This window comes from Photinus pyralis, unplaced genomic scaffold (genome assembly GCF_008802855.1).
Source record: "Photinus pyralis isolate 1611_PpyrPB1 unplaced genomic scaffold, Ppyr1.3 Ppyr1.4_LG1, whole genome shotgun sequence".
Classification (NCBI taxonomy): domain Eukaryota; kingdom Metazoa; phylum Arthropoda; class Insecta; order Coleoptera; family Lampyridae; genus Photinus; species Photinus pyralis.
This window is the reverse complement of record NW_022170249.1, coordinates 15,120,580-15,144,324: the sequence shown is the minus strand read 5'-3', so window position 1 is coordinate 15,144,324 and position 23,745 is coordinate 15,120,580. Positions and strand designations below refer to the sequence as shown.

Below are 23,745 nucleotides of genomic sequence, written 5' to 3'. Positions count from 1 at the left end.
TTTCAAAAATAAGAACTGAAAACTTAATATATATGATCTTTCAGCTGTTAAAAGACCTATTAGAGAGTTATGGCTAAAAAACCAATCACGTATTTTTGCAGGAATTGTATATTTTAATTTTTTTTCGAATGTTTTGCAAGACGTTGTTCTTATAAGGATTAAAACTTAACGATAAAAATTCAAACGGTAAAGAAATCTTACTGCTGAATAACATTTTACAACATTATATATTTTAATTAATTAATATATAATTAATTTTAAATCATAATTTATCTCTGAGAGTGTATATTGATGAATATTATTTATTTTAAGGAAGATTTCGATTACAATCTTGAATCTGCCATTTTATAATTTGCAAACATTCCTAAGAAAATAGTAAACAACAGGTTGCACACGGAATGTTTGAAGTAGAGGGTAGGTAGAACTTGAATCCAAAATTTAATGCAAATCGGTGATACACATTGCTAAATAACATTTTGAAGATTCGGGGAGAATTTTTCTCCGCATCCTTAAGTGAACTTAAGCCCTGGCCTAGGTTTTTGGGTATGACCTTTCCGCTTTTGTTGTTTTTCAAAAATTTTTATTTATACAAATAAATATACCCGAGGTAAACGTTGTTTGCTCGATCCTTTTAGGTCTTCTACCAAACAAAAACAAATATTTGTGCCCTCAGTTTGTTTGGGAATAATAGTTTATTCCCGTCATCTACCAATTTTTTTGATTCCTTGCATGATATGTCGCAAAATATGAATTCGAGGGGAATGTGGAATGATCGGAATGGATGTATAATAAATTTTCGGTATACAGGGTGGTGACTTGCGTCACGCATCATAGGGATTTCAATGTAAAATTCATAACATGCGATTATTGGCTCCCCAAATTACTTTAGAGCAAACATGTATTAAGGTTTTTTGTAGAAAAAAATTTTTTACGTCAATAAACCGTATTAGTTTTCAATTTTGTACATAATAAAGACGGAAAATTGGAAAAATAAAACCCGCATCTTTTTCAATAATCTGCGATGCCATGGAATTTTCTAAAACAAAAAGATGTCCAGTTATCAATTAGCAGCAGTTCGAAATGGATTTTATGATCGACTTGGTTACTGTCTTGCAGTTAATGATGACTAATTCGAGCATTTATTGTAAATTGTTATTAGGAAACCGTTTTTAGTAATTTGGTCTTTCTTTATGTTGAATTCGCTGTTCTGAATATAATACTTTTTGATAGAATTTGATTTGTTTTATAGCACATTCCATGGCATGATGGATATTGGCGTAGTTTTTGTATTAGAAAATTCCATGGCATCACAGACTATTGAAAAAGATGCGGGTTTTATTTTTCCAATTTTTTGTCTTCATTATGTAAAAAATTGGAAACTAACGCGGTTGATTGACGTAAAAAATTGTTGTCTATAAAAAACCTTAATACATTTTTGCTCTAAAATAATTTGGGGAGCCAATAATGGCATGTTATGAATTTTACATTGAAATCCCTATGATGCGCGACGCAAGTCACCATCCTGTATACGAATTTGATCAATGGGAAACATTTTCTGTCCACTATTTTGGGTGCAAATTTTCAATAAATCTAAATATATAGGAATAGGTACCTGCGAATTCTGCGGAATACCACCGAGTGTTCGGATCTCGGAAATAAATTGGAATAGTTAGAATAGAATAAAACAATATTAAATTTGGGTAGTAAGGTGCCTAATAAATAGATAATGTATATTACCTACCTATGTTGCAATGCACACTAATTTTTTGAATATTTTAACACAACTTTGACAAACAAGTCGAAATTTTCACGTTATTTACGGGAAATCTGATACCTGTGTTATAACTCATAATTTTATTGCCATAATTTCAAAATCTCTAGGTACTAAATATTCTCGGGAAATCAATCTTAATGGGGTGGCGCATCTAGTCACCTCCGAGGAGCACATTGGCAGGTACATATTAATGGAAAATACAAGGGAAATCCTACAGCATAAGTTTATTCCGAAATTCGAAATAAACGAAAATAAAACTTAGGCAATAGACCAATTTCCATACTATATGAAATACAAGCATGAAATGACGAATTTATTAAAGCTTGTCATCTCAAAGCATAGTAAGTGGTACTGTGCAGAAATTTATTTTAATCAATTCCAAAACGTATCCGTAAATAAATTGTTTGGTTTAGTAATATTCTTACAGGTGGATTATATAAATTCGTTTTTATGACGTTTCTAGTCAAATTTTACGGGATTTCCACAATTTGCATAGGTACTAAAACTTCTAGAAAACAAATTTGTTCAGTACATATAGCATCTATGTACTGCCTATAACCTTTGAATATAAAATATATTTTATATTCAGAGCTATAGCTTATGTGGAAGCTAGAAGGAGTTGTGTAGATTAATTTTAGAGGCATTAATAAAAATTCAAGAGTAATAGCTTTGAATTCAAAGGTAATAGGTAAACTTTCATCAGTGTCGTGAATCAATATACCTAATTAATTCACTGGTTAAGAGCGGCGTTCTAGATTTTCAGGACAAGAATACTTAAATATTCCAATACAAATTCTTTGCCATCTACTTCTTGGTTATAGAATATAAACGTAGAAACTTATAAGGTGGTTGCGTAATTGAAATTCTTTGACAGCGAACAAAACGTTATAAACAATATAGCTGGAGGACTTCGAAATATTTAAATTGAGAACGTGATGTAATTTGAATGTGTGCGTAATTTTAATGTTTCTTACTGTTTCGTGTAAACAGCTCTAATTCAAAATGGTTTTGAGGAGTAGGTGTAACCTGAATATAGGCACCCTAAACTCATGGGACACATTTTTGTACAATGTAGGTAGCATAAATTGAAGTGGTAAACATATTACAATTAGCCCTTCGGACTGACAACAGTTAAATTATAAAGAAACCTACCAGCAGATAAACGGCCAAAAATCCCGCTGCGATAGCTAAACTACAACAAAAACAGGACTCCAAAAGGGCCATTTTCACTTTTTGTAACTACATTTTAATCAAAACTTAAAACGCCACTCGTTTTACTTATTTGGTATTGTAGCACCTTATTTTCCTAATTATGAATTTTTTGAAAAAATATGTTGGAATTTACGTAACGTTGGGAACTTGCACGGCGCGCGCGGTTTTTCCTTTTTTAAATCTGGAGTTAAACTGAAAGCGCGAGTGTGTCAAACTGATTATTAAACATATTGTTCACACGATTTTGCGCTTTTAGAATACTTTCTCTGGTAACTTACCTGCACCTTTGAGGGTAAAATTATTTGATTAGTCTGCAGATGGAACTTCCTGTATAGTAGGCAACTTATATAACGAAGCATTGGCAATCTTGCTTCTCAATCGAACTATGAAGGAAATCGTAAGGTATTTTTTTTAGATATTTGAACAAAAAGAAGTCCCACGTTGCTAAATTTGGGCTGTCGAGACAAGGTACATTTGTTGCCAGCATATTTGTATACTTATTGTTCTTGCAAGTACCTAGGCAATGAAAGCAAGCTCGCTCGGCTAAATAAATGGCTCGTCCATAAAGATCCAGTTTATGTACTTGATATATAAATAGCTATTATAGGGGACAAATAATACACAAAATTATAGTAAGTACATTATTATTTTGCATACATTTTTTTAGGTTGCGCTTTCGTTCCACCCCTGTTAACTCTTTTTCTACTTTTTCCTTTTCTTCGACAGTAGTTAAACTGTTGCTTTCCCCACACACTCTAAAATATTTTGTTTGTTTAGTAGTAAGAAGTTGGTCGAAATTACTGTGGCAGCTCTGATAACAAAGAAAAACTTTGATTGTTGGCTTTTGACTCCAGAATTCTCTATATTTTCCTATATAAAATTGAAGCGTGTTTAATATAAGTTACAAAGCCGAAGTGATAAATAGTGAAATTCGCGCTTGTGTTATAAACGTTTACATGTTACCACTAATGGGAACTAAGAAAAGTTTTTAACACACTTTAACATTTCAGAACCAAATTTTAAGAGCAACAATGTAAGACGGATTACCCTCTAACAGAACGTAACGTGTCCATTCTATCTACAAGAGATAGAGAACCAAAAAATACCGGTTCTATGGCACTAATATAATAACTCCTGAGCAAAAGCCATATAAGTCATTGTAAAGCTTCTGACAATTCTGAATTTAATACGTGAACGTGAAACATAGCAAAAGGTTAGGTTCTACCGTCACAGTCGTTTCCATAGAAGCAACATTGTCATATGAACGTCATTTTATATCATGCTCCGCGTTTTATTTAAAATAAGAATAAGAAACTTATACAAATTAAACATCTCAAATTGTATAATGAAAATCGTGTAATCGAGTCAAATGCAATTCTACGTTTCAATTCAGACAATAATAAACACGTAAACTGATAAACTGTATATACCTAAAGGATATCAAAATTGGTAAGGTGTCGGTCCGGCATCGTCTACCGTTAATTTAACATAAAAAAGTTTACATTTATTTTTTAAGTTATTTTATAATATCCCATTTATGGCTGTCATTTTTCAATAAAAAGTGCAGGTGAGAATGCAAGCAGTATCCAAGAGATAGATTATCGCTGAAACAGACCCACATACCAAATAGAAGAAAAATTAATTAAGCGGGCCCAAGACGAAAGGGGCAGATAAGCGAAGAATCGAAACGGTATTAGAATGCTTTCTCCACGTGTAAATGGGTAATCGATTCGTAAGTAGTAACAACACAGTAGAGATCTCTCTCACGAATATATATTTCTAAATAAAGTCATAATAATAGTTATTTACATATGAGTATGGTAAATCAAGGTTTACGTTAACCAAGATATATTAAAGATGGTAGGATGACTCGCCGCCATTATGTAAGACAGAATGCGGCGCCAGTTAAAATCGCTCCCTAGATGTCGCCACCCATCCCAGTGTACTTCACAAAACTGTCAATTTATTCAACACGTCATTTAAATTTGAATTAAACCATCAAATATGAGAAAGTGTTTGATTTGAGACCACAATACGCCCTTAACTAGTGATGCATCTTTATTTCAAGTTCCTTCAGTATGTAATTGAAGCATTTCGACTTTTTTTTAGTCAAAATAATTTACCTACTTTGTGTAAATGCAATAATTACAATTCTTGTTTTGTAGATTGTCACAACGCGCAGCTTCAAAAAAATATGCGAAACTAGCAAAATTGGTCTAGTGTCTAGTTAAATTGTTGACGTTTATTATAGAAAATTTATTTGTAAATATTTGTAAAAAATGTAACAGGTTGTTTCCCTGATAATTATATGGAAAAAGGGTCTATGTTTTAACGCATCTGTATTTTAAATTTCCATGGAAAGTAGGAGAGCGACAACTAAGTAATTGTACTCGGCATGAGACCGACGGCAAGGAAGCTGTGCAGAAGTGTAGTGTAGTTGTGTTTCCCACACACTGTGATGGGAGTGATTGTCATTCTTCTGAAGTCCGAAGTTGGTCGTTTTGCAGAGGCGTTAGATGGGAAGTTGACTAAGGTTAGGATAAGCCACATTTTCCTACTTCCGTTTTGTAGTTCAGCCTCCAGCACTGCCACACTCCTGGAACGGAAGTTGGTTAAAGTTATTGCACTAGTCCCCTTCTATCAAGAATTTAGATCCCTGGAGCTTCCGAGATTAAGTTATAAAATAACAAGGTAGGTTGAACAAGTCGGGTCCCCTACCTTCCATCTTAACAGTAATAATGTAGACTTTTGCTAGTTCCTCTAATCCACATCTCAGCAGCCGAGAATCTCTGTAATCAAACGGACAATAATGATTTTGTGTCAGAGGTTCTTACATCTCTCGGCATGATTGCTTACACTGTAGATTGTGTAGGTGAGGGTCATTTGATGCTTCTCTTAATATACGAAGGGTGGCTCCTGGTTTGTTCACATGGTTTACATTGATCAATGACCTGTTGACTTCGCTTGATCCAGTACAAGCTCCGACAGCTAGGCGAGGTGAGAAGTCTGTAATGCAGGTATTGCGCTACTATTTACTGTGATAACGAGTATCCTTTTCAGTGGAACCCCCCATTCCTCTGTAACTTTTAATTAACTTTAGCAAAGTGAACAGTGCGAAGTGCAAGTTTGCTTGCTTATACATCCAATTAGTACCTACTTGTCTATTTTATTTACCGAAATTGTTTGCAATAATAACTAGGTATAACACACTGTAGATGCCAAACCACACCAAGTCGCTAAGTACAAAATTTTTGGTCATAACATCATAACCTAAAACAATTTAAATGACATTCATTTGAAGTACACTGATCACCCTGGCGCCATCTATGGATTGAGTTTACCTAGCGCCGCATTTGGCGTCAAATTTTACAGGTATAAGCGCGCCTACCAGTCTCTATATATCTTGACGTTAACGATTGAGCATGTTTCTGCCGAAGCGTAGCTGAGGCAGGAATTTCGAAAACGAGTAACGTTAACTGATTTAACATTACAAATATGTAAAACATTTATTTCATACTGCTCTATTTCTATTAAAATACCATTTTTATAGAATGTTGTAGAGGGGGCTAACACCGAAATCCACGTGACGAGAATGATCAAAATTTTTAAACCGATGGAGTTCCATTTTGCCCTATCAGAGTATGCTAAAATCGTCGTTCTTGCCGCCTCAGGTTCATACGACTTAAGGCGCTGCGGGTACTTCTTGCGGTACCAATTCTTGAAAGGTGTTTTTCGAAAAAAAAGTTATACACAAATGAAAACGTTTGATAATAGCTCTTAAAAAAAATATTTAAAAAAATCGCGCGGCATTTTGATAACTCCGTAAAAAACCAAATTCTTAGTCGGTTTTTCACGAATTTGTACGGATACCTAAACTAGGTTTACGGTGGGACGAATTGAAGCTGAATTTTTTTTTTACAGACTTTGATTATTGTACTACTATATGACTTAACGGTGTTTCGTTTTTAAATTTTTTTCTCTAATTACAAGATTATCTTTATTTCTTAACATTATAAGATATCTTAATAATTAGAGGAAAAAAATTTGAAAAAAAGAACCACTATCCATAGTCATTGGCTGTAATTAGTCGAAAAAAAAATCAGCTTCATTCTTCCAACGGTAACCTAGTTGGATACCAGCCCGACATAGTAATCAGACAGAACATTCTGGATATTATTGAACGAGTGTTTACAAATCTATTCTATTTCGTACTTTTAATAACACCCTGTACATAAGAGAATTTCTGTCTCTTTTTTCAAGGACATGAAATGAAATTTGTATATGATGTAACTATACCACGTGTTCGCAACTTCGCCTATTATTAATTTATCAAATACAGTCACAAAACACGTACAGTTTTATTTGTACTTATAACCTAAATTTGTAAACTGGCTGTGCCTTTGGAAATGGAAGATAAAGTTTTCTTGCAAGCACCACCACCACCTTATTCATCCGGAGTTAGTTCGCCAATGGCAGTAGGTCAAGGCCAACAACCACAAATGGCACAAATACAAAATCCACCTTATCCATACCATGGACAGCCCCAACCCAACTTTGGAGGGCCACAACCTCCCTTAAATACCTACAATGCATCGCCAACTCCACAGGATCCTTATATGTCCTCGCCTCTCATACAGCAACCTCCAATTGCCGCAATAAATTCTACACCACGACATTATCAACCTCGACCGTTTGGAGGGGTAAACTATGGTATTCTGATATAATGCCTATTAAATTTTGTATTTACAGATTGGATTTAGAAACCCCAAACATAATTATATTGCTATTGGTATAATTGTAGTGGTATTTCTAGTTTTATTGATTGTTTTTCTCACCGTATTCTTCACAATATTCAATAAAACTAATGAAATGATCGACGGCGCCATACAGAAACATGACGAATTTCAAAGAAAGCATTTTTCAGATAACTGGTAAACCGACTTATTCTAAACCGAGGTAAATAAAATCATGTCGAGATCTATTTCTGATTTAATTTTTATTTAAATACTGAGATAACTTGATTAGCTGGGAGAATTACATAAAAAATATGGGGACAATCAAGAGCCTTTGTACGTAGTTTTGTTTTTAATAATACTATTCTTCTGTTACAGTGCCTACTACATGTTGGAAGCTTTAACTATACGAGATTTACAATTTTTGTAAGCTTACAGTCAACTGGCTTGCTAGTTTTATTTTTTATGAACTAATCGAATATATATCTAGTCATTTAATCAGGTCCTGCATTTTTTATATGGAGCTTTAATGATACTTTTGCTGGTCTGATTGATTGACTGTTTTGTGTGGCATAATTTGAATCTTTATAATATAAACATTAGAACAACTAATCTTATATAATTAACTAAGTATGTTATAGATGTATTTCTATTTTTGTACATTGTATTATTAATGTTACTTATCAGTTTTTATTAATACTAACTTTTAACTTATGTATCACATGACATTGATGGTGTGATTAACGGAGAAGCAAAAACCACATCTGTGACATATATATGTGCCTTTATGCTCTTGTTTGTAACTGTGTGTCTTCCTAGAACCAATTTGTATTTGTCGTCATTTTACAACATTCTAGCAACTTTACATTTATATTAATGATAATATAAATATTTTCATAAGCGGGCCATATATTGCAGAATGTTTTTATGATTGGGTGCTTTTTTTCGACGTTGAAAAAGGGGTTCGCATATGTGCAATGGTCTGTATACAGTGGATTAAAATTGTTCTGTTGATTTGTGATATGTTGGAAAATAATAATGTTAGAATAAACACGAGTTTGTTCTCCATCTTTTAAATCCCTTGTCTAATAGGGTCAGGGAATCTTGTTATAGGGAGAAACTGGTTAAGTAATTTATTATGATGCATCAGGTCGCTGCCTCCGCAAGTACAAAAGTTCCGCATATTTTTTCACCTCATCCGATTCCGCCGCTATTAGGTAGGTACCTAATACAAAATGCTGTTCTCTTTTGTGTAACACTACCGGTTTCATACTTAATTATGTGTAACCGTTAATTATGCACTATTATATAATTATTATAATAGCAAACAAAATTTTTTAGCAAGTCATATTTAATAACCATGTAAGTTGTTAACAATAATAATTAAATTATATATTACGGAGGTTAGATCAATTTCCCATTAATATATAAACGAAATCTGTACGGTACAATAATAAACAAAGTAGTGTACTATTTCAATATATTTCTGGGTAGGTATACACATTTTTTCCTAACTTGTACAATGGACAATATACAAATAATCTACTACAGTTTAATGATGTTCTGCGGCTTCTTTACGTTTCATTTCTGCCCATTTTGCCTTATTAGCCGGTGAGTTTGCTGTAATTTATTTGTTAGACTGTGGACTTAAATGATAATGGCGTAACCTACCAAGCTTTTGAATCTTGTAAAAGATGGGAATAGAGACGCCTACTGCAATGAAATAGTAGCGATACAGCCAGGAGTTGTTCAGGTAAAATTTGAACGGGAACTGCGCTACTTTTGCGGAAAATGTGTAAGGATACTTCATGGGTCTTGCAACAGCCTCCGCTTCATTTGCCATTCTTAGTCCTTCCTGTAACAAAATATGAAACTGAAATCAAGGCAGGTTACGTTATTACGTAACGCGAATGCAATACGCAATTTGTAGAAGTCTTCAGGTATTACTGTAACAATTATTTATTGAATTGGTAATTGGGAAAGTTATAATTAATTCAATTAACTACAAGAATTAAAAATTTCTTACTCGATTAACGATTAACAGAAACCTAACCTTTACACCGACTTTGGCAACTCGCTCACTTTTCCAAGCGTCTCAACCTCACAATGCGAAAAATCCCCAAATTGTTTACGTATGTTGGTAATCTTTTTAAATAAAAATGTGGGAATAATTTCAGTTCAAATGTCATTTACGTACTGATTGAATTTGCGCAACTAAAAAATTCTAAAAGTCGACCCCCCTGCTAGAATCGACGTAACGGAACATTATTTCCATAATAGTTTGATAACCTTTGCATTTGCCCTATTTTTTAATGAACGGATTTACGTTTTCTTCAAAAAGTATAAATACGAAACATTGTTGCGACGTAATGTAAATAGTTTATTTATGAGTGGGTATTATAAATTGAAGAGTATTATTGGGCATTTTAATGATCTCGCGATTATTTATTAAGTATTCCTTATTAAATGTTGTAGGGGTGAAAATCATAAAATTTAACGCTACAGGTAAATATATACCTACTCTAATTTTGTTGTGTACAGGGTAAGTAGGTAGGTCATAACGGATAAATTCTGTACTGAAACAATTCAATGCTGAAACTTTTTAACGCTAATGAAAACGAAATGCATTTTATGCTCCTTTATTTAAGCAGTACCTATAGGTAGTGAGCAATAACAATTACCTAGTGTAATGGTAAAGTTTAATCAGTGTATGTACCTACAAAGCAATATATATTGTTCAATCAGTTATCGATATCGCAGCGCAAGTGAAGGCCCCCTATTATAAGGTCCTAATTAATCTTAGAAAGAGTTCCGACAATTAAGTAATTAAAAATCAATTTAGGAAATAGTAGGGTGGAGGGGCAACTTCAGGCATCCCATCAATGCGCCAAAAGTGAATTTTTTTCTGAAAAGATCATTGATAGTTCTAAAGTGTCTGATACATCATTAATATAGTTCGGAATTTAATTTGCATTTTGTAAACAAAAAGTGTTGCGTCCGGCTTTGGTAATTTTTAATAACGAAATTTTGAAGATGAAATTTTCCTTGATGAAGATGGCGGTTTGCTAGACATAATCGAATTTTGTTTGACTAGAAGGGTCTAAACCAAAGCCCATTTGAATCCTTGTTACACTCATGTGTTCCCAGCCTACTATATTGAGCCATCTATAATTTTCCATGTAGTTAGTTGAAAATTTCGCAAACAACAAAGAATTAACGATTTAAGTCGATATTATGATACTTAGAATACTGCTTATTTATTGTTATGGAACTTTACTTAAATATAACATTTTCAAAGATTCCACTACCCGCAGCCACGCACAATCTACATATTTTTGGAAGCGACACATCGAATTTTTTAATATCATTTAATGATCAAATTAATTCCAAGTATCATAATCAAGGCAAGGAATAATATGCACTTCAACATGTAGAAATATGCGCATATATATGCACAAAAATAGTGATAATTATGCACCAAATATGCATCATGTTCTTTTAAAAATGCACAATTTTTCCACAAATTTTGTATTTAAAACAACAGGTTGCAACAACTTCATAGTATAATTTTCAAAAAAAAAATGCACAAAATATAACTAAAAACCAGGCTAAAAACTAATTAATTTCAACTTACACTATCCTTTGATAACAACGAGAAAGAAAATGCTACTAAGTAGGTACTGCTTCGTAAAACTCCAAAGAAAAACTAATAATTACGGCAGCGACTACAAATGCAGACGTAAAAACTGCAAGCTTTTTATGCAATCGTCGGAATTTATGACTCACTAAGATGCACAAAACCCGTGGCGTCGACTTATGAACAGGAAAGGACAAAAGTTTCTTGCTTTGCAATTTTATAATAGGCCAGAGACAAAAATTCTTTAGAAATAACTACATAGGGATCAAAAATGCTTGAATATGCTCTTGATAATATGTTATGCGCAAGGGCACTGAAATATGCAAAATATGCAAATATTAATTGGGTTATTTGAACTCTATTCAAGTTGATCAGCCCAGATCCAAAAGCACACACATGGCATATTATTAATTTAAAACATGCATTTGCATAAAATCACTGCCTTGATCATAATATTGACTTAAATTATTAAAGCCACCTGTCTTTGCAACTCTTATAGTTTCTGAGAACAAAATTAGGGAAGAAATGCAAATTTTACCACTTTTTGAATGTGGCTCCCAAACGAAACACATTGACCCTCGGTATATTTGGAAAAAGTGATTCCCTCTACAACCCATTTATCTTAAACATTTCCATATAAATTATTGGTGAGCAGATTTTCTGGTAGAATTTCGGAGTTTTGGCCTCAGTTCCTTGTAGAAGTTATTGAACTATTAATTATTATGAGATATTGTTGATAGTAAATATTGGAAGTTTTTATTTTCTTAACATTTGACGAGGTTTTTTCCATTGAGTTTTAATAACAACTATTGATGATCAGCTATTCAAAACCCTGAAAAGACTTTATGACTAGGAACTCTTTTTAAAGTTTATCAAGAACTCTAGGGACCTCCAGAAGTCTACTTACAATTTTAAAAATGAGGGGATAACTTCACTTCCTCCGCTGTTATTATGTAAAATAATTTTACAACTATACTGGGCGATTAATTAGTAGCCCTAGTCAGTTTGGCGTAATGGTTTAAGACTCGGATTCTAACCTCACAGGCGGTGAGCTCGAATCGCACAATTCGCCAGTTTTTAGTGGTACAGAACATCTCTTATGAATTATGATGCTTCGGAATGCATGTAAGGCTGGTGTTTCCGGTAGTGGTGTTACACAGGAGGCTGTTGATTCTTGGGAGTACAACCCATACGATAAATAAATAAATAAATTAGTAGCCCTGCGATTCTTGCAGCGAACGGCTCATTTTCGGTCTTGTGTCCCACAATGGCGCCATTCTGTTGTAGTTCTACTAACGGCCTACTATGCTATGGTACTCTTGCGAGTGTGTTTCTAAGTGCTAATTTCATTCCAAGTTCTGTATTAATTTTTGAAGCAATAGGTCGTGGGAAAATACGTGGGAAAAGATGTTTATGAGATATTTCTTAACTATTTTTTTAAATAAAATTCATTTACATGAATTTTGGGATAAAATACTTATAGAATGATCAGAAAATTATTAGTATCAACCGCGCTTGATTTTACTATTTTATAATTCAATTTGTGTCCATCAATTCGAATTAGGTGCTGTTTTAATTAAGTATTTTATATACCTTGACTTGATACTATATTACACGCGTTTAAAGTTGTAAATACGATTTTGGAGAATAGGTAAGTAATAAAGGAAGTGATTTAGTAACAGGTTAAACGTATTGCTTCTTTTTGTCTTTTCAAAAATTGGAATTAGGTCCCAAAAAGTCATGTTACAGTTCTCAGTTTTGAAAATGGATCTTTTTTTCTCATTAATTTTGGATTTTACACTCGAAAATATTACATATCAAATTACAATTTATGGTAAACCGTTTTAGTAGAAAGTGGAGCGAAACTACATTAAAACCGAACAATCAATAAGAAACAAATGCTGTTATGTCATAAAACAAAACACAAAGAAATGTTTAATATTTTTAGCTATACAACCACGGTATAAAATAAGAGGGGTGGGATCGACTTCTTATCGTATAGGCACATAGGGAATCTAATTTATGGTCGATGCCATATAAGAGAGACGGAAAACTAGGCACACTTGCACAATGGTGTAGGTCCCCTTTGACTTAAAATCCAGGGAAAATCGAAAGAAATAAGAAGAAATTTATAGAAAATAAATTATATAGGACTAAATTTTTCACAAAAAATCCAGACATATGTCTAAAACCTTAAAAAGAAAACAATTGGAAGGCGCAATTCGGTGCTTCCCGGAGACTTCTACTTTTAGGACCTTTTAAAAGCGTTATATCGCTTTTCTGGAGTCCTTTCTGGAACTTTTCAGGCTTATTCCATAACTTTCGAGATCTTTACAGGTTTTTTGTTCTTTTCAGAACTTTGTACACTCCTCGTGAGCTTTCTAGGTGTTTTGTATTGTTTCGAGAAGCCCCTATATCCCGTCAAAGCTTGGAAACTTATATGGTTCTAGGGAATGCCTATAAGGAACGATTTAACGTGTTTGTGCTGTAACGGATGTTACAAATTTACACTATTCCTTCTGGTTAATTAAATTGGGTATGGTTCTTATTGTGTAATTATATTAATATGCCTCGGCTGCTCGTCGGTAATAATTATCTTCTGGCCTCAAGGATAAGGGGTAAGAAAATAAATAATAATTCAATAATCTTTATTAACTTTCAATTGGTTCTTATTTTTCTTAAATATCACCTTTACTGTAAGAGAACCGATCCGTGTGGCGTAGTGGATTTGAAGCCATGGCTGCGGTACTAAGGGTCCCTGGTTCGAATCCAGGTTCGGGCATGAATATTTGTAAATGTCGGCACCTAAAAGTAAAACTAATGTCGATTCAACATACTTATTTGTTATGCGCATGCGTAACTCAACTTTTTTATTTGTTGAGTTAATTAAATGATATTTTATGTGCAAAGACTTTGAATAAAAGTATCTCTAATGCTGTTTTCGAATATTTGTATTTATAGTTTTTAAATATACCTATTTATAGAATAGCTCGCTAATTTAATATTTCTCATCTAATTAAATTTGACCTCGAAATAACTAGACAACACTAACTAATAAATTCAATTCGCTTTAAACTTAAACTTGTATAAAAGTGAGGGATTAATACCACTGTCTATCCAAAGCACAAAAACGATTAATGATCTCGAGGACCGTTCGGTATTCAGTTAAATCGGATTTTTTAACTTATTTTATCATTGTAATGAAACCCATTTTCTGCATTACTCACATGTTAATTAAATTAAACTCTTCTGAAATCACACATGTTAATTTATTAAGGATGATGAAATTGGAATAACAAATCAAACGTAGTAGAAAACCTGTTCAACTATTTTTTCACCATGAAAAAAATCATGTTTTGATAAATAATGAGGAAGTGGTTTTTTTGTACCTAATCCAAATATTAAACTTGCGATCTTTCAGGGTCTCTGCTTCGTAATGAAAAATAACTTTTTCAGTTTTTTCTATTATTTCTGGATTTCCGAAACTAGCCATTTAATGTAAAGTTAAAGTAAACAACATTTTCTCTAAAGTACAATATTTTATAGTACTTTGATTTTCCAGTCAGTGGTATTGACGCTGGACCATACTGAAGGACTAGGGACATTGATTTTTTGTAATTCAGCAAAAAGGTTAAAATTACCAAACCCCGAAGTATTGAAGTAAGTGGTCTTTAAAACGAATTTTCAGTGATTTTTCCGTTTGCCCAATATGCATTTCATTACAATATATTCCTATACCTCTAGTATGTGAAGGATAATTGGGTAATTTTAATTTAAATCAGTAGAGCAATTATGTGTTTCCTATAATTTATAAACTATGACTGCAACGCCAACGGTCAGAATGGTTTCAGCTTTTTCCAAATTTTATCTATTTTAATTTTGTAAAGGTTTTTGTAGGGTATTATAACCGAAAAATAGAAAAAAGGGTAAAAATGTTAGTTTTTTGGGTTTTGCGTTGAGTAGTAAAGCGACCTAAATGAAATGGGCAATTATTATTCATAATGCACCCATTTCGAGGGAGTTAGTAGCTGAAAATTACCTGCCCTCAATTTCACTTCAAAAAATGTTGAAACATCGCGTGTTCTCAAAATAAACGGAATTTTTTAATAACAGACTCACGCGCCAAGACTAACGAATACAATTTGACTATTGATTGAACTCTGGATAAATAAAAAATATCCTTGAATTAGAAACTATATAAGCAGCGAATCTTAATTACCATTAGATAATTACTCAATTAAAACAGACGCCGCCGATACCACTTAAAAAAAGCGTTGTATTTAGCTTTGCGATTAATTGTACGCAAGGTATATTTCTCCTTATCTTAATCGTGGCGGCATTTTCCTAGCTGGGTAAATATGCTTTAACTTTTAAGGAATGTAAAAATAGTTTTTGAGTAATTGATAAGAGAGTAAGTAACGTTTAACTCTTTAACCTTTCGGAGATATCAATATTAAAATGAATATCTCGAGTCTTTCAATTGCAATCGTGTTTCACAACGGTAGCGTTTTTAAGACCGTGTTTGAAATTTTTAGGATACTTCCATAAGATGGCAGCGAAAGAGGTGCAAGCCCAGATTCTTTCCGGGACGGAAATTGCCAAGTAAGTTTTTTTAATGTGTTTTATTGAGTGTACTTATGCTATCTTCGACGTGCTTAGGGAAATTCGGCAACAGCTGGCCAGGGATGTTTTGGGAATGAAAACCCTTTTGTCTGAATTCCGACCAGGTTTGGCAATTGTTCAAGTGGGTGACAGAGAAGACTCGAACGTGTATATTAGGATGAAGATGAAAGCTGCTGAAGAAATCGGTATCAAAGCTGAACACGTACGACTACCAAGAACTACTACAGAAGCCGAGGTAGGTGTTTTCTCCGTCCACTTAGTCGAGACAAAACGAAGAACATTTTTCAGCTACTTTTGAAATTGAACAAATTAAATTCCGACCCTTCCGTGCACGGAATAATCGTACAAATGCCTTTGGACTCCGATAGCAAAATTGACTCACACCTCATCACTGATTCTGTCTCTCCCGATAAGGATGTCGATGGGTACGCATCTTTGACTATAACTCTCACCATAACAATAGTGCTAACATTACAGATTGAACACAATCAACGAAGGTCGTGTAGCCGTTGGAGATCTATCAGCTTTTCTTCCTTGTACACCAAACGGTTGCATTGAACTCATCAAACGATGTGGATTACAAGTGGATGGTGCAGAAGCCGTTGTCTTAGGCCGAAGTAAAATTGTCGGTACACCCGCCAGCGAGTTATTAAAGTGGAATAACGCGACGGTGACTGTATGCCATTCACGAACCAAAGACCTAAAGGAGCAGGTAATGATGGAAAATATTTATGCACAATGAACGTTGACCCATTAAAGGTTAACCAAATTGACAAACCTTATCAATGTATTATCGCTTAACTTCAATATTACTAACGTAGGTACTTCTTATAGTGTCAGAGAGCTGACGTACTTGTTGTTGGAATTGGACGTCCGGAGTTTGTAAAAGGCGATTGGATTAAACCAGGGGCGATAGTCATCGATTGTGGAATAAACGCAATTTCAGGTACGTAGGTATCCTTTAGCAGAAAATGAAATTAATCAGAGATATTCTGTTGCAGATTCCACCAAGAAATCAGGTCAAAGACTGGTAGGCGACGTTGCATTTGATGAAGCGCGTGAAGTAGCGTCATACATTACTCCAGTACCTGGTGGCGTAGGTCCTATGACTGTTGCAATGTTAATGAAGAACACTGTATTGAGCGCGCAGAAATCTGCACAGAAATTACTCGATTCCAAATGGAATCTTAGACCTCTACGACTTCGTCTACAAAACCCAGTTCCAAGGTACGGGTGTATTCTGGTCCAATTGGGCTTTAATAGACAATTTTAGTGATATCGAAATTGCACACTCCCAAGAACCAAAAGACATAACGCAATTGGCCAACGAAATTGGTTTGTACCCTGCCGAAATTTCTCAGTTCGGAAGCAAAAAGGCGAAAATTTCCTTATCGGTGATAAACCGTTTGAAGCACCAAAGAAATGGAAACTACGTGGTCGTTGCTGGGTATGTCTTTTCTTGTGCCTAGCATTGCTATAATCTCTCGATTCGTAGAATTACCCCCACCCCTCTAGGCGAAGGTAAGAGCACCACAACGCTTGGGTTGGTGCAAGCTCTCAGCATTCACAAAAACAAAAACACTTTCGCCTGCCTCAGGCAGCCGTCTCAAGGCCCCACCTTCGGTATTAAAGGTGGAGCGGCCGGTGGCGGATACTCCCAGGTAATTCCGATGGAAGACTTTAACCTTCATCTAACCGGTGACATACACGCGGTGACCGCCGCACATAATTTGGTCGCCGCACAACTTGACGCTCGAATGTTCCACGAAGCTACTCAATCTGACAAGGCCCTTTACGACAGATTAGTCCCCACGATTAAAGGAAGGAGAAAGTTCTCCAACATTCAGTTGAGACGTTTGAGCCGTTTGGGAATTACCAGTACTGACCCGAACGCCTTAACCGACGAGGAAAAGGCTAGATTTGCTCGTCTCAATATTGATAGCTCAAATATCGTGTGGACTAGAGGTGAGATTATCTCCATCAAAACTCTCTTATATCTGTACGTCTGTCCATTCCTAACATTTCTTTCACTGGAAAGTACTCGAATGGTGTTTCATAACCGAACAGTTCGTGAATTCCACAACTTCATCTATATACAGAGCGTGACAAATGTGTAGGAGTCAAAACAAGCACATTTTTTCTAATAAACCATGTAGGATGCAATTTGCGGCTTTACTTAGGTTTTTGGGCATTCTCTTTTTGTTTTGTAAAAATATTTCCAAAACTCCCACCACAAAAAACGAATCAAAAATTTATTTTTAAAAGTTCGAAACAAAGTCCAATTGCAATTCTTGCTTGGGCCACACAAATGTAAAATGTTTATAATTTCTAGATCTCAATTTATTGATTATGTTGTGCGCGTTGGAGTAATTAGAAATCTAATGATTTTTTCATTGTCGTTAATTCCATCCTTCTATCAATATTCTTTGCTTCTATGTTAAGAAAAATTAAAGAAGAAGCGTCAATCGAAAATTTCTCGGGCTCGGCGAATATTTTTAGAAGGATTTCTTCCGGTTTTTTCTGTTTTTATGTTAAATCATACGCTTTAAATGCATTTACCAATGCATTATTTGTAGTGGTGGACATAAACGACAGATACCTGCGCAAAATTACCATCGGGCAGTCTCCAACCGAGAAAGGCTTAACTCGCGAATCCAGTTTTGCGATAACCGTTTCGAGCGAGATTATGGCCATCTTAGCTCTCGCTAAAGATTTGGGCGATTTTAAAGAGCGACTTAGCAAAATGGTGGTTGCGTTCGATAAATTTGGGAAGCCAGTGACCGCAGACGATTTGGGTGTAACGGGCGCCCTTATGGTTTTATTAAAAGATGCCGTTGAGCCGACGTTAATGCAGTCGCTCGAAGGAAGCCCCGTTTTAGTACACGCCGGACCTTTCGCAAATATTGCCCATGGATGTTCATCCATTTTGGCAGACAAGGTTGCTCTAAAGTTGGTGGGAGAAAAAGGTTTCGTAGTAACAGAGGCCGGTTTCGGATCTGACATTGGTAAGTGACATTTTTCGTAAAATTCCAATGTTTCGTGTTCTGCGCGAATACGTTTCGTTTCCCCAAACGTATGAGCAATGGGCGGAATTACTCGCGATTATTCTTACGTGCGTTATTAGGCGATATTTCCATGTTTTTGATTTTAATTGGGAAAATGATAAAATACCATCAGGGTGCTGTTACAGACCTAGAAAGTAACTTAATGTATGTGTTAGGTATGGAAAAGTTCTTCAACATTAAATGTAGAGCTTCTGGAGACATTCCTAGCGCTGTGGTGCTAGTCGCTACAATTCGAGCATTGAAAATGCACGGAGGTGGCCCCTTGGTAACTCCTGGAACTCCGCTTAAAGATGAGTACCTCAACGAAAATCTGGATCTCCTCCAAAAAGGTTTACCCAACCTCATAAAGCACATAAATAATGGGCGGCAGTTTGGGGTCCCAGTGGTCGTTGCTATTAATAAGCACATGGCCGACACTGATGCAGAAATTGCTTTGGTTAAAAGAGTGGCTGTAGAAAATGGCGCTTTTGATGCAGTTCTCTGTACACATTGGGCAGAAGGTGGTGCTGGCGCTGTAAAACTTGCAGAAGCTGTTATTCGCGCCAGTGAGGAACAACCAAACTTCCACTACTTATACGATCTGAATCTGTCCCTGGAAGAAAAAATGAGCAAAATAGCGAGAGATATGTATGGTGCAGAAGCAGTTGAACTTGCTCCAAATGTTAGGGGAAGGGTTGAACAATACCAAGCACAGGTGAGCTTCTACCATTACACCGATGAGTATCTAAAATTATATTAAAGGGCTACGGAAATTTACCCATATGTATGGCCAAAACGCCTTTATCTTTAACAGGCGATCCTACAATTAAGGGTGCTCCAAAAGGGTTTACCCTGAAAATCAACGATGTGACGTTATCTGCTGGAGCCGGATTTATAGTTCCGATTTGTGGAGAGGTAGGTGCTTCCGAGACTCATATTAGAGCATAGCTGAATTGTTATTTACAGATTACCAAAATGCCAGGACTACCCACACGACCATCGATATACGACATTGACTTAAATACGGAAACGGGAGAAATTGAAGGACTATTTTAAATTGTATAAAGTGTATAAATTTTACAACCAACCTCACGTTTTTCTATCAACTAATGTACACAATCCCATTTCTCTCTTATGCCCTTTTGCAGGTTGAACTATTTACAAAAACGCACATAATCCGGGTCAATGAATGTAAATCAATATACCTACCTATAGATCTATGTGAGGACGGATGAACTAAAAGTTTGGTAGCTTGATGAGCTTCAGAACGGGATGCAATCGTTCTTTCACAAAGAAACCAAGTCAACAAAAATCCCCTGTTAAACTTTCGATCAGTTCGGCTTTCCGTGTCCAATTCGTATCACGTATCAGTACCTATATCTAACCAAACCAGAATCATCGCCACGGTTGCTAAGACAAACCTTCAGGTTGATCGAACTGCGTACGATTTGAAAGTTTACCAATGATGATGGATAGAAGAGTCTGTCTACTATTGACAGCCACGAATAGCAACGTTCCAAGTTATCAGGAAGTGGTTTTATTATGTCTTTGCCATGTACGTGGCTTGAAATATCCCACATCAATGAGAAAAGGGGACGACTTGACACCCTGATGCAAACCAGCTGACTTCAGGATATACGTGATACCTACATCTTTGGGAGACTGCTAAACAAAATCTCTACTATACTCGTCTGCATTTTAACCTTTTCCACCAGGTCCGTCAGCGTCGCGCTCTGTGCCTCCATACCACCGTTGTGCTCAAGACGACGAAGACCGTAAATTTTCTCCACAATCTCCGAATGATGAGATTTCTTTACTGCAAATCTAAGCTATTTTAAAGAATTCCGGTGAAGCAAATTAGACCGTTCATCACACAAAGAATTAGTTTGATTCCTGATTATCAATTTGGCTTTCGCCAACCGAATTCATACCATCGTCCGCGAGAAATCGCTTGAATCAAGGTTCACCGTCGCGATTCCACTACTCGTTCGAAAGATCATACTACATTAATCTTTGCTCGTTCCAAAGATCATACTATCTTTGCTCGTTCCGAGCAACGCAGCGACGCTTTGGCGACTTGTAAAAATTACGTGTTTATTATTTATTTTTGCTTTTATTTGAGTGGGTGGGATTTCAGCCAAGGCTACTCTACCAGCCCAACCCACTATACATTTACAAATATCCATGCCCGACTCCGGGACCCTTTTAGTACTGCAGTCCTCAACTGCACTACACCACACACGCCGGCGGGACGCGTTGAGACTCTAGAGCTCTCAGTCTTAAGCCAAAAAGAGGCGATGTACCTAGGCTGTTGACTGCAGATTCAACTGGAAGACCAAGGTAGCATTCTAACAATTTGAATTGTCACCGTGTGATTTCTCCCCATCTTTGGAAATTTTTGTTTTTGTTCTCTTCTTGGCATATTTTATAAGATGTGTGAGAAATAAAGGCTATTATTATTAAAACCAACACCCAGTAGGATCAAGCCTTTCAAAAAAATTTTTTGAGAGCTGCTGCATAAAACTCTTGCTGTTGTTCAAAAGGGAATAACGATGACTATAAAGGATCAAGCTTTGAAACCTGGTCTCTTACCTACAGCTGTGCACATAAAGCACCAAACATGGTTGCAATATATATAAACAAATATTTAAAAAATCTGCTGCTGCTACAAAACATATTGTGGTAGTGGTACCATAGAAAAAACACGCAAATACAAATCCAATAAATTTATTTTTAATTCTAACATTCACTTAATCCTAACAGCCGCTCTCAACTTTGCTGAACGGCTCCTAGGATTAGCCTCCACCTCTTCAGCACTTGGTACAATAACATGTTTATGCAAGCACTTCCAATTAGATTCTAAAGCCTCAACAAAGAAATCATTGTCAATGTTAACACTATGACTAACGTATTTAAGTGGCAATTGATTTGCAACATTTTGGATGATATTTCCGAGCATGTGTCGTTTGACAATTGTATCCTCCAAAGAATGAAACGTGATTGTAATCAATTTGCCACCTAACTTTAAATATTTCTGAGATAAAATCAGACTGTAATTAATTTCGTTCAATTCATTATTAACAAAAATGCGTAAAGCTTGAAAGGTTTTGGTGGCATTGTGAGACTTTCGATGCAGCTTGTCAAATCGAACTTCATCTCCACAAACTGAGTCGATTAGATCTGCCAATTCTTCGGTTGTTGTTAATTTCTTAAATAAATATCTGGTCTCGATTATGGCTCGTGCAATTTTTCGTGCCTGTTTCTCTTCTCCGTACACTTTTAATATTTTATACAGATCCTCTTCAGTTGCATTAGCTAAAACTTTGGCGGCAGTGATACTGTCTGGAAAGCGATCACCGTCCATACGCATATCTAGTGGTCCATTTTTTGAGACAGAGAAGCCACGTTCTGCAATATCGAACTGCATTGAAGAACAACCATAATCAAACAATATGCCGTCAATCGAACCAGGTGCAATGTTAAGGGCGCTTAGAAGAGTTGGAAGTTCTGAGAAACGTCCGAGGAGTGGTATAATTCGACCAGGATAGTCGACCGCTAAATCAGCCATGTACCTTTGGGCTGAAGGGTCTCGGTCCAATGTAAGCAGGGTGACATCTGCTGTGGTCTCTAAGATTTTTCGACTGTGACCACCAGCCCCAAATGTCATATCTAAAATTAGATGATGTGGATCGGGGTCCAGGTAGTGCAATACTTCGTTAGCCATTACAGGCGTATGGGGGGCATTTTCTGCAACTTTGCATGCAGCTTGGGTACATTGATAACGAACTATGGGTAAGCCCTTACTAAGGAGTCGCAACATTATTTACTAGACCGAAAATAAAATATCTTTTCCCACAGAGAACGACTCTCCTTCTCGAGAGTATCCAAAACTTCCTTTGTCAAAGCTTCACTGCACTGCTCTGCAGTTAATCCTGTTGATGTTGACGATAAGCTCCGAATGTACTTGTTACCGTGCTCGTTATTGACTAACCGTTGAATTGCCAAATACTGCTTGTCCCAGTACTTTTCGTTACCGGATAATGATCCGTCTTGATTAGCTTTAGTTATGTAATCTCGAAGGTGCTGTCCCAGATCCCTATGACAAGGTTTTAGGTTAAACGGGGATTTTAGGTTAGGTTCCTTTGCATAAAATTAATATACAAACCTTCCTGGCTTATTTTTGTCAAGAGGCCACCGTTCTATTAATTTAATAATCCTATTATAAATACCAGAGCTGCTCATTATTCCTTTTATAAATCAAAAACAAACTTCATCATAATTTGATCAACTAAGCTCACATAACGCTTTCGTAGCCACAATATACATAGTGCTGCGAAAATTGTGGATACCGCAGTAAATCGCCTAAAATCAACAAATAAAAAGAAAAAGTTTATAGTTGAGAAATTTGGTCTAAATGTTCTTTGGACTTTCCTGTTGAACATATTCAAAAACCTCATATGTGGGAGGTGCGCAAGTATTAATGTATATGAAATAAGAAAACTACCATCATTGATTAAATCAATGCTACCGAGAAGATACACCTCTAGCGTAAAATCAGGATAAAAATAGCCCAGCTCCCTCCAATCGAGACGGTTGGGCAGCGTAAGATGGAGGAGAAAAGTGTGTTTGAAGGGGAAGGAAGAGAAATAGGACAAGTCTGAAACTGGAAAATAAAAGACAACAGCTAGGGAATGTGATTCATCTTATGCACCAACTTGTATA

The 23,745-nt window shown here is 35.6% G+C and overlaps 3 protein-coding genes and 2 long non-coding RNA genes across 6 annotated transcripts; 2 read left to right on the top strand and 3 right to left on the bottom strand.

The window, feature by feature from the left end:
• Window positions 1-5,308: 5,308 nt before the first annotated feature.
• LOC116182343 lies at window positions 5,309-6,392 on the bottom strand. 2 transcript variants are annotated; one of them, XR_004147486.1, is made up of 3 exons: window positions 6,144-6,392; window positions 5,821-6,063; window positions 5,309-5,775 (listed from the first exon to the last, which is right to left on the bottom strand). It is a non-coding gene; the product is annotated as an uncharacterized LOC116182343 (long non-coding RNA). The 2 variants fall into 2 exon arrangements; XR_004147490.1 differs by having other exon boundaries at window positions 6,161-6,392.
• Window positions 6,393-7,242: 850 nt separating this feature from the next.
• On the top strand, window positions 7,243-8,796 carry LOC116169383. Its single transcript, XR_004144946.1, has 3 exons — window positions 7,243-7,686; window positions 7,736-7,942; window positions 8,098-8,796. It is a non-coding gene; the product is annotated as an uncharacterized LOC116169383 (long non-coding RNA).
• Window positions 8,797-10,081: 1,285 nt separating this feature from the next.
• On the top strand, window positions 10,082-20,111 carry LOC116169280 (C-1-tetrahydrofolate synthase, cytoplasmic). Its single transcript, XM_031485338.1, has 13 exons — window positions 10,082-10,224; window positions 15,892-15,958; window positions 16,016-16,214; window positions 16,268-16,404; window positions 16,457-16,691; window positions 16,814-16,925; window positions 16,981-17,206; window positions 17,253-17,426; window positions 17,475-17,944; window positions 18,556-18,984; window positions 19,200-19,738; window positions 19,786-19,938; window positions 19,990-20,111. The coding sequence occupies exons 1-13, from the start codon at window positions 10,149-10,151 to the stop codon at window positions 20,077-20,079; spliced, it is 2,907 nt and encodes a 968-aa protein (XP_031341198.1). The 5' UTR covers window positions 10,082-10,148; the 3' UTR covers window positions 20,080-20,111.
• A 1,623-nt stretch (window positions 20,112-21,734) lies between these two features.
• Window positions 21,735-23,353, bottom strand: LOC116169374 (probable methyltransferase-like protein 15 homolog). Its single transcript, XM_031485459.1, has 2 exons — window positions 23,189-23,353; window positions 21,735-23,119 (listed from the first exon to the last, which is right to left on the bottom strand). The coding sequence occupies exon 2, from the start codon at window positions 22,841-22,843 to the stop codon at window positions 21,770-21,772; it is 1,074 nt and encodes a 357-aa protein (XP_031341319.1). The 5' UTR covers window positions 22,844-23,119; window positions 23,189-23,353; the 3' UTR covers window positions 21,735-21,769.
• On the bottom strand, window positions 22,843-23,265 carry LOC116175964 (ubiquinol-cytochrome-c reductase complex assembly factor 2-like). The gene is made up of 2 exons (XM_031494397.1): window positions 23,189-23,265; window positions 22,843-23,119 (listed from the first exon to the last, which is right to left on the bottom strand). The coding sequence occupies exons 1-2, from the start codon at window positions 23,263-23,265 to the stop codon at window positions 22,843-22,845; spliced, it is 354 nt and encodes a 117-aa protein (XP_031350257.1).
• Window positions 23,354-23,745: the final 392 nt, after the last annotated feature.

Excerpts from the sequence above, each read along its gene's own strand:
- LOC116175964 (XM_031494397.1), bottom strand. The coding sequence starts at position 23,265 with ATGAGCAGCTCTGGTATTTATAATAGGATTATTAAATTAATAGAACGG. Across the intron at positions 23,120-23,188 it reads GACAAAAATAAGCCAGGAAG|GGATCTGGGACAGCACCTTC; the intron begins GTTTGTATATTA and ends ACCTTGTCATAG.
- LOC116169280 (XM_031485338.1), top strand. The coding sequence starts at position 10,149 with ATGATCTCGCGATTATTTATTAAGTATTCCTTATTAAATGTTGTAGGG. Across the intron at positions 15,959-16,015 it reads TCCGGGACGGAAATTGCCAA|GGAAATTCGGCAACAGCTGG; the intron begins GTAAGTTTTTTT and ends CGACGTGCTTAG. Across the intron at positions 16,926-16,980 it reads TGGAATAAACGCAATTTCAG|ATTCCACCAAGAAATCAGGT; the intron begins GTACGTAGGTAT and ends ATTCTGTTGCAG.
- LOC116169374 (XM_031485459.1), bottom strand. The coding sequence starts at position 22,843 with ATGTTGCGACTCCTTAGTAAGGGCTTACCCATAGTTCGTTATCAATGT.